Raw genomic sequence first — 13865 nt, forward strand, 5'->3', positions numbered from 1 at the left:
GCGTTGTGAATGTCCAAGATGGCTCAGGATGCTGATCATAAGCCAGGTGTCAAGCAGGGTGAAAGCAATCCTACGGATTTACGATCCTTTAATGAGACAGGTGAGTTTAATATTAGATTATCGATTGTAAAAGACAAGGGTTACAAAAAAGCAGACTTCTCAACCTGGAAGCAGACACTCATCCTTGATCCTGGGGGTCCTTCAGTCCTTCACATACTCAATTCATCGACGATATTTCGAAATATGGAAATTTGCCAACCCAAATTTCTAATTTCTGGATAAATTTCTACCAAATTTCTGTCTTGGAAAATTCTTGAGTGCTGTGAAGTTGTAGCTTGAGTTGTAGTATATTCTGTACTTTAGGCTACTGTATTAGATGAGCTTAAGATGAGCTGTAATTTCAGTATGGGTTCAAGCTGAGCCGAGCGGTTCTAGTAAGTTGTCGTGACTCTATCGTGGTTGAGGCTAGGGTGCCAGTGCGTGTGACCTCTCAGGAATTTGAATAAAACTCTCGTCAGTAATCCATGGACACACCAAAACAACTTACATGTGGCCTTTGCACTGTGGGAATCGAATCAGCTCGAAAGTATACAACAAATTTACGAAGCAGATTACGGACACATGTTAGTGCGCTTATAAACTAGATGTTACTATATGTCTTCTATTGACAGTGATCCCTCTTCCTTGCATCTCGCCTTGTATATATACACATGTAGATGCATGCAGTATAACTTACACTAATGAAATAATCAAATAATTAATCATACGGATTATGTATTTAAAATTTCAGTTACATATTTCTGAATTTCCAACAAAAATTTCTATATTTCTAATAAAAATTGCCAAATTTCCATAGTCATCGACGACATTTCTGGAAGTGAAGGACCCCTCGCACTCATCCCCATGTGAATCCTATCATCTTTGAGATGGGACTCATACATACATTTGTTTTAACAAAATATTGTTAGCTATGTGGGTGAAATGGTGTTGTTTACCTCAGCTTAATATATCTATGCTATAGTGTATGATAAGAACCTACTATCTTTGCTCCATCGTTGAATCACGTGATATCAGCTTTTCAACTTATGCACTAGTTCAGTAGTGATTCATCATCGAAATTACCTGCTCTCCATGCGTGCAAGGATAAAGTGTTCAGTGGGGGGGGATTAAAATTTTAGCTAGGAGTTAGTTAGATCCCCATTTGAAGGGCAAAGGGCAGTGTTATTTAAGTGTGTAGGTCCACATGCACACAAGGACCATCTTGTACTATACTACAAGTAAAATGTTTAGCTATATGCTATAAACATTTCAAACGCATTGGCATTTGTACTAACATACCATTCACAGCATAGTATAGATCAGATAAGGCTGCTGTATGAACTGAGTCCTGTAAACAATGGGTTAGGACCCATACTTGGATACAATGCAACTTGAGAGTTAATGATTTTGTTGGTTGAGTTCTGAGTATAGTCTACACTTTGGAGTTTCTAAAAAGTAGCTGTGTACTTGACTGCTTTGCTCAATTCCCTGCCTAGAAGCACCCGCTAGCACTACATATTTTTGTAGCCAAATCTTTTTCTATGCACGGTGCTTGTTGATTAGCATCTGCTTATATGGTACCGCTCAAATGCAACGTTGTCTCGCGAGAGTGTGAGCAATTAAAAAAAAGAAGCTAATTAAAGGGCATGGCACCTGTTTCGCTTGCGAGTATGCTTGCGAGCAAAATGGGTACCACGCCCTTTAATTAGTGAGGTTTTTAATCACTCACACTCTCATGAGACGAGAATGAATTTGAGTGGTAACATAGTCTCTAACTGATAAGTGTCATGCTATGTTAGACTGTGTTTTTCTAGGAATGTACTGTACTTTGTTGCTTTTTTTCATTCTACTCTTGCATGGCCAGACTACTTTCCCTGTTTTATGACTACTTTTATTCTTGTTGTCTTCTTCCATCATAAATTAGATGCTTGTATGAAACACTTATACTCATATCAATTATAATTGTGTGACTTTACACTCCATAACTACTTAACATGACTACTAGAGATTACTCTACGATCAAGGTACTCTAATAAAGCAGTCACTCTAATAACACAGGTGCAGACTAGCAGATTTACATGTATTCTACTAGAACAGTTGCATGTTTCTGTTATGGATACCATACGCAAAATAAACAAATTAGTATGTTTAAAAAGTATTCTGTTGTGATGCTAGTGTAACCTCTGTACTGAAATGCAGGTACACATGCTAAGTATAAAGTGACAAATTCTAATATTTTAAAAGGAAACCACTTCAAGTGTGTAGTTAGTGAATTAGGTACAAGTAGTACAAATTTAGGTGCTTGGACTTTTATTTGGCACATCAACTATCATTATATCATTGTAAAACAATTTACGTAAAAAAATATATGAAAATTTCTTACAAGAAAATTTTTGCAAAAGATTGAGATACTTTAATAGAGCAGTCATTTGTGTATATTTTTCGCACAAAAATTTTTGCATGAAAAATAAGGTAAATTAAACTTTGAAATCCTTAGCCTCTGAAAAACTTGAAGGGAGAATTCTATATAATAGTCATTCTGTAGGGATGTGGCAATTATACCAGCATAAATTTGAGAATAATAGGGTATGTGTGTGAAGCAATTATATAAAGTAAGAAAATCCACAATTTGCACAATTTCATTTTAAAAGCTCAAGATACTCTAATAGAGCAGTCAAAAATTCTAGTTGAACAGTTGTGCAAATATATCAGAGCGATTATGAAATTAAATACTCTAATATGGCAACCAGCTAAGAGAACAGGAGACTATTTCCGAAGTAGCACTGTAAACTTAAAACATTACTGGCCGCATAATTTTGGAAAGAGCATTTGTAATGTTATTAGCATAATAGCTAATGCTGTTTAAGTACTGGTCGAATGGAGATGAAATCCTGGATCTCAGGCTGTGTGGCTCCTTAGGCACTTGCCTAGACTGCAAGCTGTCTCCAGATCAAGTCACTGTCTGGGGCTTTTAGTTGCCTTCTTGTGGGTCCCTAGTGGGATAGTGACTAATAAATAAATAAAGTCTATCACTCATGCAATATATAAAATTTTCACAACAGATTTTCTGCATATTCCTAATAACTAATAGAAATCTTTCCCTAAAATCTAGCCAAAAATCTTAAAAGTTTGATACCTTGTACTAGATTTTTTTTCAAATTGTGGACCCTTTGATAATGCTTAAATTGTCTGTTTATGTGATGCACAAATTGTCTTTTATTATTTGTTTATAGGTAAAACCCGTCCGGCCATGAGAGATTTAAGTAGACATGTGGTACCATCAGTTGCAGTGAAGTGGTACGAACTTGGATTAGAATTATTAGAGACCAAACATGAAAAATACCTTGATGTTATTGAAAGTGATGGCAACAAATATGATGTACAGTGGTGCTGTAGAAAGATGTTTCGTAAATGGTTAGAAACTTCTGATACTGCCACTTGGGATCAGCTAATAGAAGCTATAAAAAGTATAAACTTGAATGATGTAGCCAGTGGAATTCCGTCACTTTTACTTCAAGGTGAATATGTGTATTGGAGTGTGCATGATTTCCATGTACCTTGCAATTATATTTTAGAAATCTATATAATAAAAAGCTGTCTGCCTGTCTGACCGTCTATCTGTCATTCTGCTTGCTTGCCAGTCACGATTCATTCTAAAAGCTACTGGACAAACTGTTTAAATGATAGAGTGCCTGACTTGTGTGTAGAAGATTATGGAATCCAGTTAGTTCGAGCTTAAATCGGATGACTGCAGGTTCGAGGCCACCTAGGTCCAGTCATGGATTTTTTCTCCTTTCTCGAACTTTTCAAACACACCTTAAGTAGCTAAAGTCTTTGAGCAGGTTGTAGGACCAGGTGTCCTACAGACCTTCAGCACTTGTGCTGTAAAGCATTAATAAATAAAATAAATAAATAGTGATATGTTTTTTGTCTTTTTAATCATAGTTTTTTGTGTACACAATTTAAAGCTGGACTTTCTAAAATCATAGTTATTGACAACCATAGTATGTATCGATGTGGGATTTAAACACTCATTATCTGGCTATTGAATGTTATTGCTGTATATTGACACTTGTTTTTGTTCACTCTTTACATGTAATTAACTGTATTTGATTGTAATTGTACTGCACATCAGCATTATACCCCTGGAAGGTCCTGCTGATCAAAAATAAATAAATAATATAATACAGTACATTGAAGACACTGGTATAAGGTTGGATCCCTGCACAACTTTTTTCGAATAATTGAACCTTTTTGTTTTCTGTGCACCCATGTTATGCACATTTTTGCCTGCTAACTTTTATGTTTAAAGTTTTTCTTACTGGCATAGACTGCCTCACAACATAAGGACTCTTAGCATTTGTGTTGGTAGGGGCATGCTAAAGTAGGTGAATTACAGACATGTCGATCTGTTTGTGCTGTGTTGTATTAGAACAAGTAGATTTTCAATTTTGTTTGTACTTTGTTTTTATACTTCTTTGCTACACACTTACACTTTCCAGAATATCTGTATCTATGTTTTAAATAGGCTATAGGTATGTACTGGCATGCAAACTGCACACAGTAAAAGCCATATCGCTATTGAAGTAAATAATGAAGATATGGTACCTCTGTGTAATCTGCACAAATGCACATGACACCATGCAGAAGTTTTGAACTTGTGAGTGGTGTGTGTGTGTGTTTGCTTCACCTTGCACTTACTATTTCAATACTTTTTAAAAGGATGGTATGAAATTTTTTTGGAATTTTGTAGTAAATGTCTATCTGCCTGCCTAATTTCAGGCAAGTGTAACTCGATCGATAATGGCTAAGGCTACGGGCTTGATTTTTTCACTTTACATCGCTTCATCCCAAGATGTGCCTTTTGGCATACCACAGTATATACAATGCATGCATCATGGACTTACTTTTGTCCTCCTTTGTGTTCGTCACTTCTTTTTGTTGACAGCCCAAGGTGTCAATTCGTGCTATCCCAAGGTGTCAATTCGTGCTAGCACAATGGCTTCCCTATGTTTGTAAATGGGAATCATTGGCATTTTCTGTGGTGACTGGATTGATTGCAAAGGCGCTTCCCCTAGTTTGTAATGCTATGAAACGGGCTGAACATAGCTGAAAGCGAAGCATAATGGCCAGGTCATAGACACTTCAGTAATTGATAGTTGGGAACATGAATCATCCATATTTTTTCGTGGTGACTGGATTGATTGCAGAGGTGCTTCTCATACTTCTTTGTTTGTAGCATTGTGTAACGGGCTGAACATAGCTGAAAGCAAAATGTAATGGCCACTTCACTTTCGAGTCAGTAATTCATAGCTGGGATGCACATTCATACAAAAACTTTAACTCTGGTGCCATCCTTACTTTTGATGCAGTATGCGTGGGTTCACCAGCCATTACAAAAAAAGTAAACAAGTACAAGGAATTTTAAGTTCGATTAGAGATCATAGAAAAAAGTAGGGAAATAAGGAAGGTTACCTACACCTGCAGATATACTAATGGATATTCAATCCAGTCATGGCTATAGGGATTAAGTGTCCACTAGTATATCTGCAGGTGTAGGTGACCTCCCTTGTTTACCTACTTATTTTCTATGAACCCTAATCGAACTTAAAATTCCTAATTTTCCTTATCCTTGTGTTATACTACTAGTACCACATAGTTTGGGTATGCACAATACTATAGTTGTCATACAGTACGATAGTACTGTATAGAAGGGAACACAAAGGAGTAGGTGTGGCCCACGAAATAATATCACTCAAAAACCAGCTTCAATTTTCCTTGATAACGATGAGGCAGTATTTACTAAGCCCAAACTAACCTTCAGATTGACCTGAAATGCTTTCAACAAGTTGCTACGTAATTTAAAAAAAAAAAAATATTTAACAGAATTTTCTACTGACTGACTGACTGAGTAACTGATGGCTTCAGACAAGCATAACTCGATAATGGCTAAGGCTACGGGCTTGATTTTTTCACTGTTTGACGTCGCTTCGGCTTGAGAGATGCCTTTTGGCATACCGCAGTACGTACAATGCATTTTTCATGGACTTACCAGTGTCCTCCTTTGTGTCCCATTCATCTTTGCTGACAGTGAAAAGTGTCGTACTGCTGTGAAACGGGTTGAAAATAGCTGACAACAAAACATAATGAATGCTTCACTTTTCAGACAATAATTGATATAAATGGGGCGCGCGGTACCATTTCTTTCTTTCGGTATGCATGGATTGTAGAGGTGCTTTTTGAACAGTTCTTGATTCAAAATGCTGTGTAACGGGTTGAACATAGCTGACAACAGATACTCTACTTTTCAGATGACAATTGATATGCGGTATGCGTAGGTTCACCAGTCATAATAATTATTTACAAAAAAGTTAACAAACAATACACAAAAAATTTGAATTTTCAACTAGAGTAGGGACCATAGCACATTGATAAACAGTACTGAAACAAGTTGGAGTAGTCCATGATATTAAAATCACAGTAAAACAATAAGAAGTGTTATATCCCTACTGTGCATTTCCGTTATGATATCTTGGAGCTCAGTAGGGATATAACACTTCTTATTGTTTTCTATGAAGGTTTGTGTTTCCCCACCAAAAATTAACCAGTTTTTTTTTCAGAAAGACTTTGCGATAACAATGAAGCCCATATGTGTCTTCAGAGTGACTCTAAATCAAGACACATGGTAGTGTGTCGTGCAGCCAAGAAAGCCAGCGTGCCACATCGTGAGTATATTTACAGGAAGAGACTAAACACAATTTTCATGCACAGTGTACAATATAAGGGAAAATTATTGCTCGGACAGAATGGCCAATCAAAAGTAAATTTGATTGGCCATTTCTGAAATTGCATGGCCATAAGATAGAGGTGTACTATCCTAGTGTACGAAGCACACCCCGCAGTGCGAAGCACAAGCCTTCTAGAGGTGTCTGGGGGCATGCACCCCCAGGAAATTTTTGAAAAAGGATCACTCTGAGATTGAATCTGAGACCACTTTCAACTACTTATCACTGAACTTTATGCACATGCATTTTACAGAGAATTAATTGTTTATTAGTAATACATGTACAAAATTTGTGTTGCTGCATACATATTTTACAAAAAAAACCTATGAATCAATGTATTGTACAGCTAGTTTGTAGACTTAGCTAGGCTAAATGCTTTGTTACAAGTGATGTTGAGTCAGCACAGATTGAATTATCAACTAGCTATTGCTAAAGTTTCTCTTGTGAATAGCAATAGATCAAAACTTACTCTCGAACTTTCTGTGTGCAGAACACTTTTATCACGTGACTTTCATTCCACTTTCTCCAGCCACTGCATCTCTACAAATTATAACCACGAAATGGCCACTTTGCAAACATTACTTTCTTTTCTTCTCTTGGAAGGCGCCACTCGTGTAGTCAGTGTAGTGATCGTTTCTTCACAACATTGACAGTAACCCACAATTGATAATTTGGGTAAATACGAGGTGCAGTGCTCTAGCTTACGCATGCGCATCGAGTCGATGCTTCGATGGGATCGAGACTTCACGTAGTGATTAAATAGCTTCGGTAAGGAAAGTTAACGATACGACAATAATAATAACTATAATATTACATGTTATAAAAACTAATAATAAAGAATTACAGTTGTAAAAATTTTGATCGGCACAAATGGCCGACCAACGGCTACATTGATCGGTCAACAGCATCATTTGGTCGGAAAATGGCCGAGGACCGACCGTTATATTGTACTCTGCATGCATATGTAGCTCCATGCTCCTTTCTCGAATTGGAATCATTTTTATACTGCAAACGCCCTCCACCTTCAGCACCCCATATAACAAATTTGAGCAAGATTGTCTAATGCAATCGTGTTAGGAAATTGTGAAATAAAAGACTTCGAACTCGGCTTCATATGTTTTTTTGTTAGGGGGCTTGGGGGGCTTAGATTCTTCTTTTCGCACACTGTGCAAAAACTATTATAACATGCAAATGCGTAGCTTGATTGTTGTGAGCTTTCGTTCACTTTAAGAATGTATTGTGGCACAATCATGTATACCAAGTTTAGTGCAATCTGATTAATAGTCATAGAGCTATGGACGATTATTTGCATTAACAAAGGTCGACTTGTTGTCATGCCTACGGGGTAAACCACTTATGGGAATAACTTAAAGATTGGTATGCATATAGGTTAACCATCATAGCTCAAACCATTTGTGGTTTTAAAGAAATTGCATTGACAACTATGGAGTTACAAGGCAAAAACCAAATAACTGTAAATGGCTGGGTAAAATACTCTAATAGAACAATCACCACAGGGTAAAAAGAGTACACGAAAAATGTCGAAATAAAATTACTAGCCAGCGCTCGAACCAGGGACCTCCAAACTGACACCCAAATCCTTAACCACTGAGCCTATGATCACCTCACTTAATTTCTACTTTATTCTAGCTAAAATGTGCTCAATAGTGAAAAGTTTGTAATTTCATAGATCTACCAATGGAAAATGTAGTTTCTTCTAGAACATTCTGTGTGTGTTCTATTAGAAATTCTCAAAGAAATGTGCACTCTGTTAGAGCATTCAAAAGTAATCAAGTAAACTCTGCAATACTGTACTATTACAACTTCTCTAGTATTCCATCAAATCAATTTCAGCCAATGATCAGTTTGGTACAGATAGCGGCAGGGTAGTATACTACTATTAAGACCTACTCGTGCCAATCGCCATCATCATAATGATCATAAGGGTGCGGCCTTCAAAAAGCCTGGGTGAAAAAGTTATGAAATCAAAGCCATGAAATGGCTGCAATGATGATAATAAATTTACAAAAGCTATTACTAAAATTTATTATCATCCGCATAATTGCAGCCATTTCATGGCCACCACCTTTGATTTCATAACTTTTTTCACCCTGGCTTTTTGGAGGCTGCACCCTTTTTATACAGCTTGGCTGTTTTTTATGTGGATATACATTAAAATTTTATTTATAAAATTTTCTATGGCTGACTATTAACAAACAAGTACACAAAAAATTTGGAATTTTCAACTAGAGTAGGGACCATAGCACATCGATAAAAAGTACTGAAACAAGCTGGAGTAGTGCATGATATTAAATCACAGTAAAACAATAAGAAGCATTATATCCCTATTGTGCATTTCATTATGGTATCTTGAGCACAGCAGGGATATGACGCTTCTTATTGTTTTACTGTAATTTAATATTGTGCACTAATCCAGTTTGTTTCAGTACTTTTTTCAATGTGCTATGATCCCTGCTCTAGTTGAAAATTCCATTTTTTTGTGTACTTGCTTGTTAACTTTTTTTGTAAAATAAAATTTATGACTGGTGTACCCACGCATACCGCATCAAAAGAAAGAAACGGCGCCGCGTGCTCCAGCTGCCAATAATTGTCTGAAAACTGAAATATCCATTACAATTCGTTGTTAGCTATGTTCAACCCGTTACACAGCATTACAAATCAAGGACTGTTCGAAAAGCACAAAGTAGCCACAATGAAAAATATGAACGATTTCTGTTATGAAGGGAAGCCATCACGTGCTACCATCAAATCGACACCTTTTGCTGTCAGCCAAGATGAATGGGACACAAGGAGGATACTGGTAAATCCATGAAGAATGCATTGTACATACTGTGGTATGCAAAAAGGAACCTCTTGGGCCGAAGCGACGTCAACAGTGAAAACATCAAGCCTGTAGCCTTAGCCGTTATCAAGTTACCCTCTGAAGGCACCAGTCAGGCAGTTAGTCAGTAAAAAATTCCATTTAATAATTTAAAAAAAATTCTGTAGCAACTTGTTGAAAGCATTTTGAGTTGATCTGAAAGCTTGTTTGGGCTTAGTTTTACCTCACCAATACTGCCTTATCATCGTCAGGGAAAATTGAGGCTGTGATTTTTTGTGGGCCCACACCTACACTTTTGTGGTCCTTACTATCGTACTGTATGTAGGGATGTCAAACGGATTTTTAAAAGTTTGACAAATGCATCACTGTCAGTAGTAGATTAATAACTGCATGCCTAGTTTTAGAAGTCGCACAACATAACTTGTTCTGTTTGCAGATGCTGCTTACCTGGGGCCTAAGACAAAGGAAATGAGTAGTAGAACAGTAGGTGAGTACTCTGAGTTGTATTTATACTGTGTTGTCATCATCATTGTTGTTACCAGGTGCATGGCATGACAAATTATTTGCTTTATTGCTGAGCGTCTCTGGCTGTTCTGGCATGGTTCATTTCCTTTTCTATTTTACATACTGGCCAATTTTACCCATACCTACAAGCACAATTTCTTACAGTACAGTGGGAATTATGAAGATTTGCATTTTCCCACCAAAATCCAATCAAAATATCTAGCACCATCTTTCTTTCATGATAACTTGGTAGTGCTTGTTAGGTGTAATTTAGAGTGACCTGAAATGCTTTTGATAAGTTTTGGAATTTGAACTATTGACTAACTGACTGCCTGTTTAATGTTGCTTAGACCTGAGATGTGCCTTTTCATCCACCGCAGCTGCTGCAATGCATGCACTATATGAATTTACCTTGGTCCTCCTTTGTGTTTTTCTCCACTACTACATAGATGTTGATTTGTGGTAATGCCTTGTGCTGGATACCACTTTTATAGTGAGCATCGTCTGTAATTTCTGTAGTGATTGGATTGATCACAGAGGCATTTGTGTGTAACACTATATCGGGTGGCTGAAAACAGAGCAACTCACTCTTTATGTTCTATGTTTGCTCAGTACCATCAGCATCGCAGTATCTCACCAACCACGAATTGTGTGTGTTTGGGCATTGGCATGCGTATGATACTAGAAGATCTGACTGTTTTTCAAGTGTTTCACTTCATTTTCTCAAATATTTTTAAACCAGGTGTGCGTGCCAGCTGTGTGCATGCACCTGGTTTCCTGAAATTGGTTCGGCAAAATCTGCATGTCTGCATGTCTGTCCAACACTCATGTGAGCAAACAGGCTTTGAGCTACAGAAAATAATCCTTCATTCAATCAATAAAGGCTGTTTATGTACTGTAGTAGAAGTGTTGTTTTTGTTGTGTTTACATGAAGGGGGTGTGGCTGGTAACTGAAACCAGGTGAAACAGGTCGGTAGGGGCTGCTAGCCTACATGTTGTAACAGGTATGCAACGACTGAAAAACAACATAACAGGCCTTGTAAGCTACCAGGAATGGAATTTGTTCTCAAGTTGAAAGGGCACATATTCCCTTTGTACATGAGTGAAAATTAAGGACAGCCATGATGCTTTGTAGATCAAGAATTTGTGTATGAAAACACTAAAGAAGATACTTCTGTGTGTTATTTGTGGTTTAAAGTGGTTTGCTCAAGTTATGCTTCCTTAGCAATGCATAGCAGCATAATTGAAAAATAATTGGTGAATTATAAAATATGTTTAAGTTTAATGTAGTATTTTTTCAATAATTGATGCACAAAAATAGCAACAAAATAGTACACACAGATATGAATTACATTATAAAATCATTCCAGTTCCAAAAAATTTAATGTACTGCATGTATTGTTACAAAACAAGGCAAGAAACAAAGCTACGTATAGCATGCTGTGTGGTTAATTTAATTTATAAAGAGTTGATTAATTTAAGGGATAGTATTTTCTGGTACCTGGTTTTTAGAAATAGCATAGTATCAAACATCATAGATCTATTCAGTAGTGGAACTCTGTGTCTTTGGGAGCAAGGAAAGCATCATACAGTGACTTTGTCTCTTTTAATTGGGTCGTCAACAAGAGAGCTATAGTACACATGATAGGTATTACACTGTAGGCCAAACCTGTACCATGGTAATGGTAAAAGTCAACATTGTGGCATTTTGTCTGCCTTTTCCGAGCCTTTTTTTTTTTTTTTTTTTTTTTCTTTCTTTCTTTTGACTTCCCTTGCATGGTGTCCACTAGTGTTATTAACATAAACTGCTAGGATTTGACCTCAGATTTGGTGACAACACATTATCTTCTTCATGGTCTTTCACATGTTCAAAATATTTAGGAAATGCTTAACTGAGTGATTGTGACAAATGCATTGGGTACAAAAGTTTCTTCCATGAAAAAAAAACAACTTGCTATACACTAATTATCTATACACAGCCTAATATGGCTAAATTTTACCAGGATGCTTTTATGAACACACACAAAGCAATATTAAGTAACAGTATCAAAAAGTGTAATAAGTATGTAATACCTTAACACTTTTTGTGTATTTTATCCATGCAGCTGTTCAACAGGGTGTGTTTGAAGATTTAGATATTACCGATTGTAGAATTGACATTGCTTTTACTCGTGTCAGTTGTAAATTGCTTGGTATACTGCTGGAAGGAAAATTTGATGTTACTGTGATACGTATTGCTTGTTTTGCTAACGCAAACACTGAGTGTGGTATTGGATATCCTGAAGGTCTACAACAGAAAATGATTACAGCTAAATCAGTAGCTGAATTGATTGAAGTTTTGACGTTACATCCCACTCACTGGAGCTGGATAAACATCCAGGTTATGGAGAAAATTGCATCCTTAAGTAATCGAGCTACAAAGCTAGTAGAACATTATAAAACTGTTATTTCTGCTAAAAGGGTAAAGGAAATTTTACAAGATATACCAGACTTTGTAGTTGACGAAACCTTTTATGTTAGAATTAAAGAAAAATGGAAAAAAGCATTGGATGAAATGACTTTCAAAGACATCCAAGATCATCATATTTCTGTTGGAAAATTTTTTGGTGTTAATGAATCAGCAATTGTACTTGTAGAAATACTTAAAGGGTGTGTTGAAATTCATTGGCTAATTCCAAAAGTGTTATTAGACCATGCAAGAAATGAATTTGAAAAGATCAAAACTAAACTATTGAATTTCAGCATTGTTTCAGTAGAATTTATGTCGGACAACCACTTTTCAATTACAGGTAACTGTGTTATCAAAAATTCATAAAACTCTGGTGGTGTATGCAGTGTTGGGCAAGTTACTTTTTAAAAGTAACTAGTTACATATTACATATTACTTGCAACTGAACTATTTAGTTACAGTTACATATTACCCATAAAATAAAATAACTATAATAATATTACATATTATATTACTTTGTGTCCACAGCCTTAAGCTGTCACATGTGAAACTACCACCTTATCACGTGACATGATGGCGTTGTTGGACAATGTACAAATCTTGGTTATAAGTAAGAAGCTGGTGAATAAGCTTCATTCAGTAGGCTTCATTACTTTGTTGTGGCTAGGCGCTACTCAGTGGATTACTAATGAGATTAGTAACTTCGTTACTTGTAGTAATAATATTATGTAATATTAGATTCGTTACAGTAACTATATTACTTAGGTAACGCATTATATTTGTAAGTAAAGTAACTTGAGTTATATTACCTGTTTTTATAGTGTATTTCGTTATATTACTTAGTTACCACAAAAGTAATATTACGTAATGCGTTACTCCCAACACTGGTGTATGTAACTGTATACTAATCCTGCTCTATAGTATGCAGTAGAATCTCAGTTATCTCACATCAGTTATTCAGAATATTGTTTAACCGAACAAAATGATTGGTATTTGTATTTTCTTGGTTAAACACTGCACCTTCAATAGTATAGCTGAGTGGTGCCACGAAATAAAGGCTTAAACATATTGTTTTCGAACATCCAGTGGTGGTCAAGTTTGAATAGTTGCTGCATCAATTTTTGGAACTACATGTAAGGTAATAAATGCTACAGCGTTTAACCAGTAATTATATCCTAGTAAAGTCATACTTCAAAGAATTACAGTACGATAGTACTGTATATTAGGGATCATGGATGTTTGTGTT

The 13865-nt window shown here is 36.3% G+C and overlaps 1 protein-coding gene across 1 annotated transcript; it reads left to right on the forward strand.

Annotated features, from left to right (window-relative positions):
- The first annotated feature begins 10 nt into the window (after positions 1 to 10).
- Positions 11 to 12842, forward strand: LOC136248381 (uncharacterized). Its single transcript, XM_066040165.1, has 5 exons — positions 11 to 100; positions 3273 to 3557; positions 10103 to 10153; positions 12276 to 12760; positions 12807 to 12842. The coding sequence occupies exons 1-5, from the start codon at positions 19 to 21 to the stop codon at positions 12840 to 12842; spliced, it is 939 nt and encodes a 312-aa protein (XP_065896237.1). The 5' UTR covers positions 11 to 18.
- Positions 12843 to 13865: the final 1023 nt, after the last annotated feature.

Source organism: Dysidea avara, chromosome 3, assembly GCF_963678975.1.
Source record: "Dysidea avara chromosome 3, odDysAvar1.4, whole genome shotgun sequence".
Taxonomy (NCBI): Eukaryota; Metazoa; Porifera; class Demospongiae; order Dictyoceratida; family Dysideidae; genus Dysidea; species Dysidea avara.

Bases quoted from the DNA above. Each gene is read 5' to 3' on its own strand.
- LOC136248381 (XM_066040165.1), top strand. From the start codon at position 19: ATGGCTCAGGATGCTGATCATAAGCCAGGTGTCAAGCAGGGTGAAAGC. The intron at 101-3,272 runs GTGAGTTTAATA...ATTTGTTTATAG, and splicing joins ACGATCCTTTAATGAGACAG to GTAAAACCCGTCCGGCCATG. The intron at 10,154-12,275 runs GTGAGTACTCTG...TTATCCATGCAG, and splicing joins AATGAGTAGTAGAACAGTAG to CTGTTCAACAGGGTGTGTTT.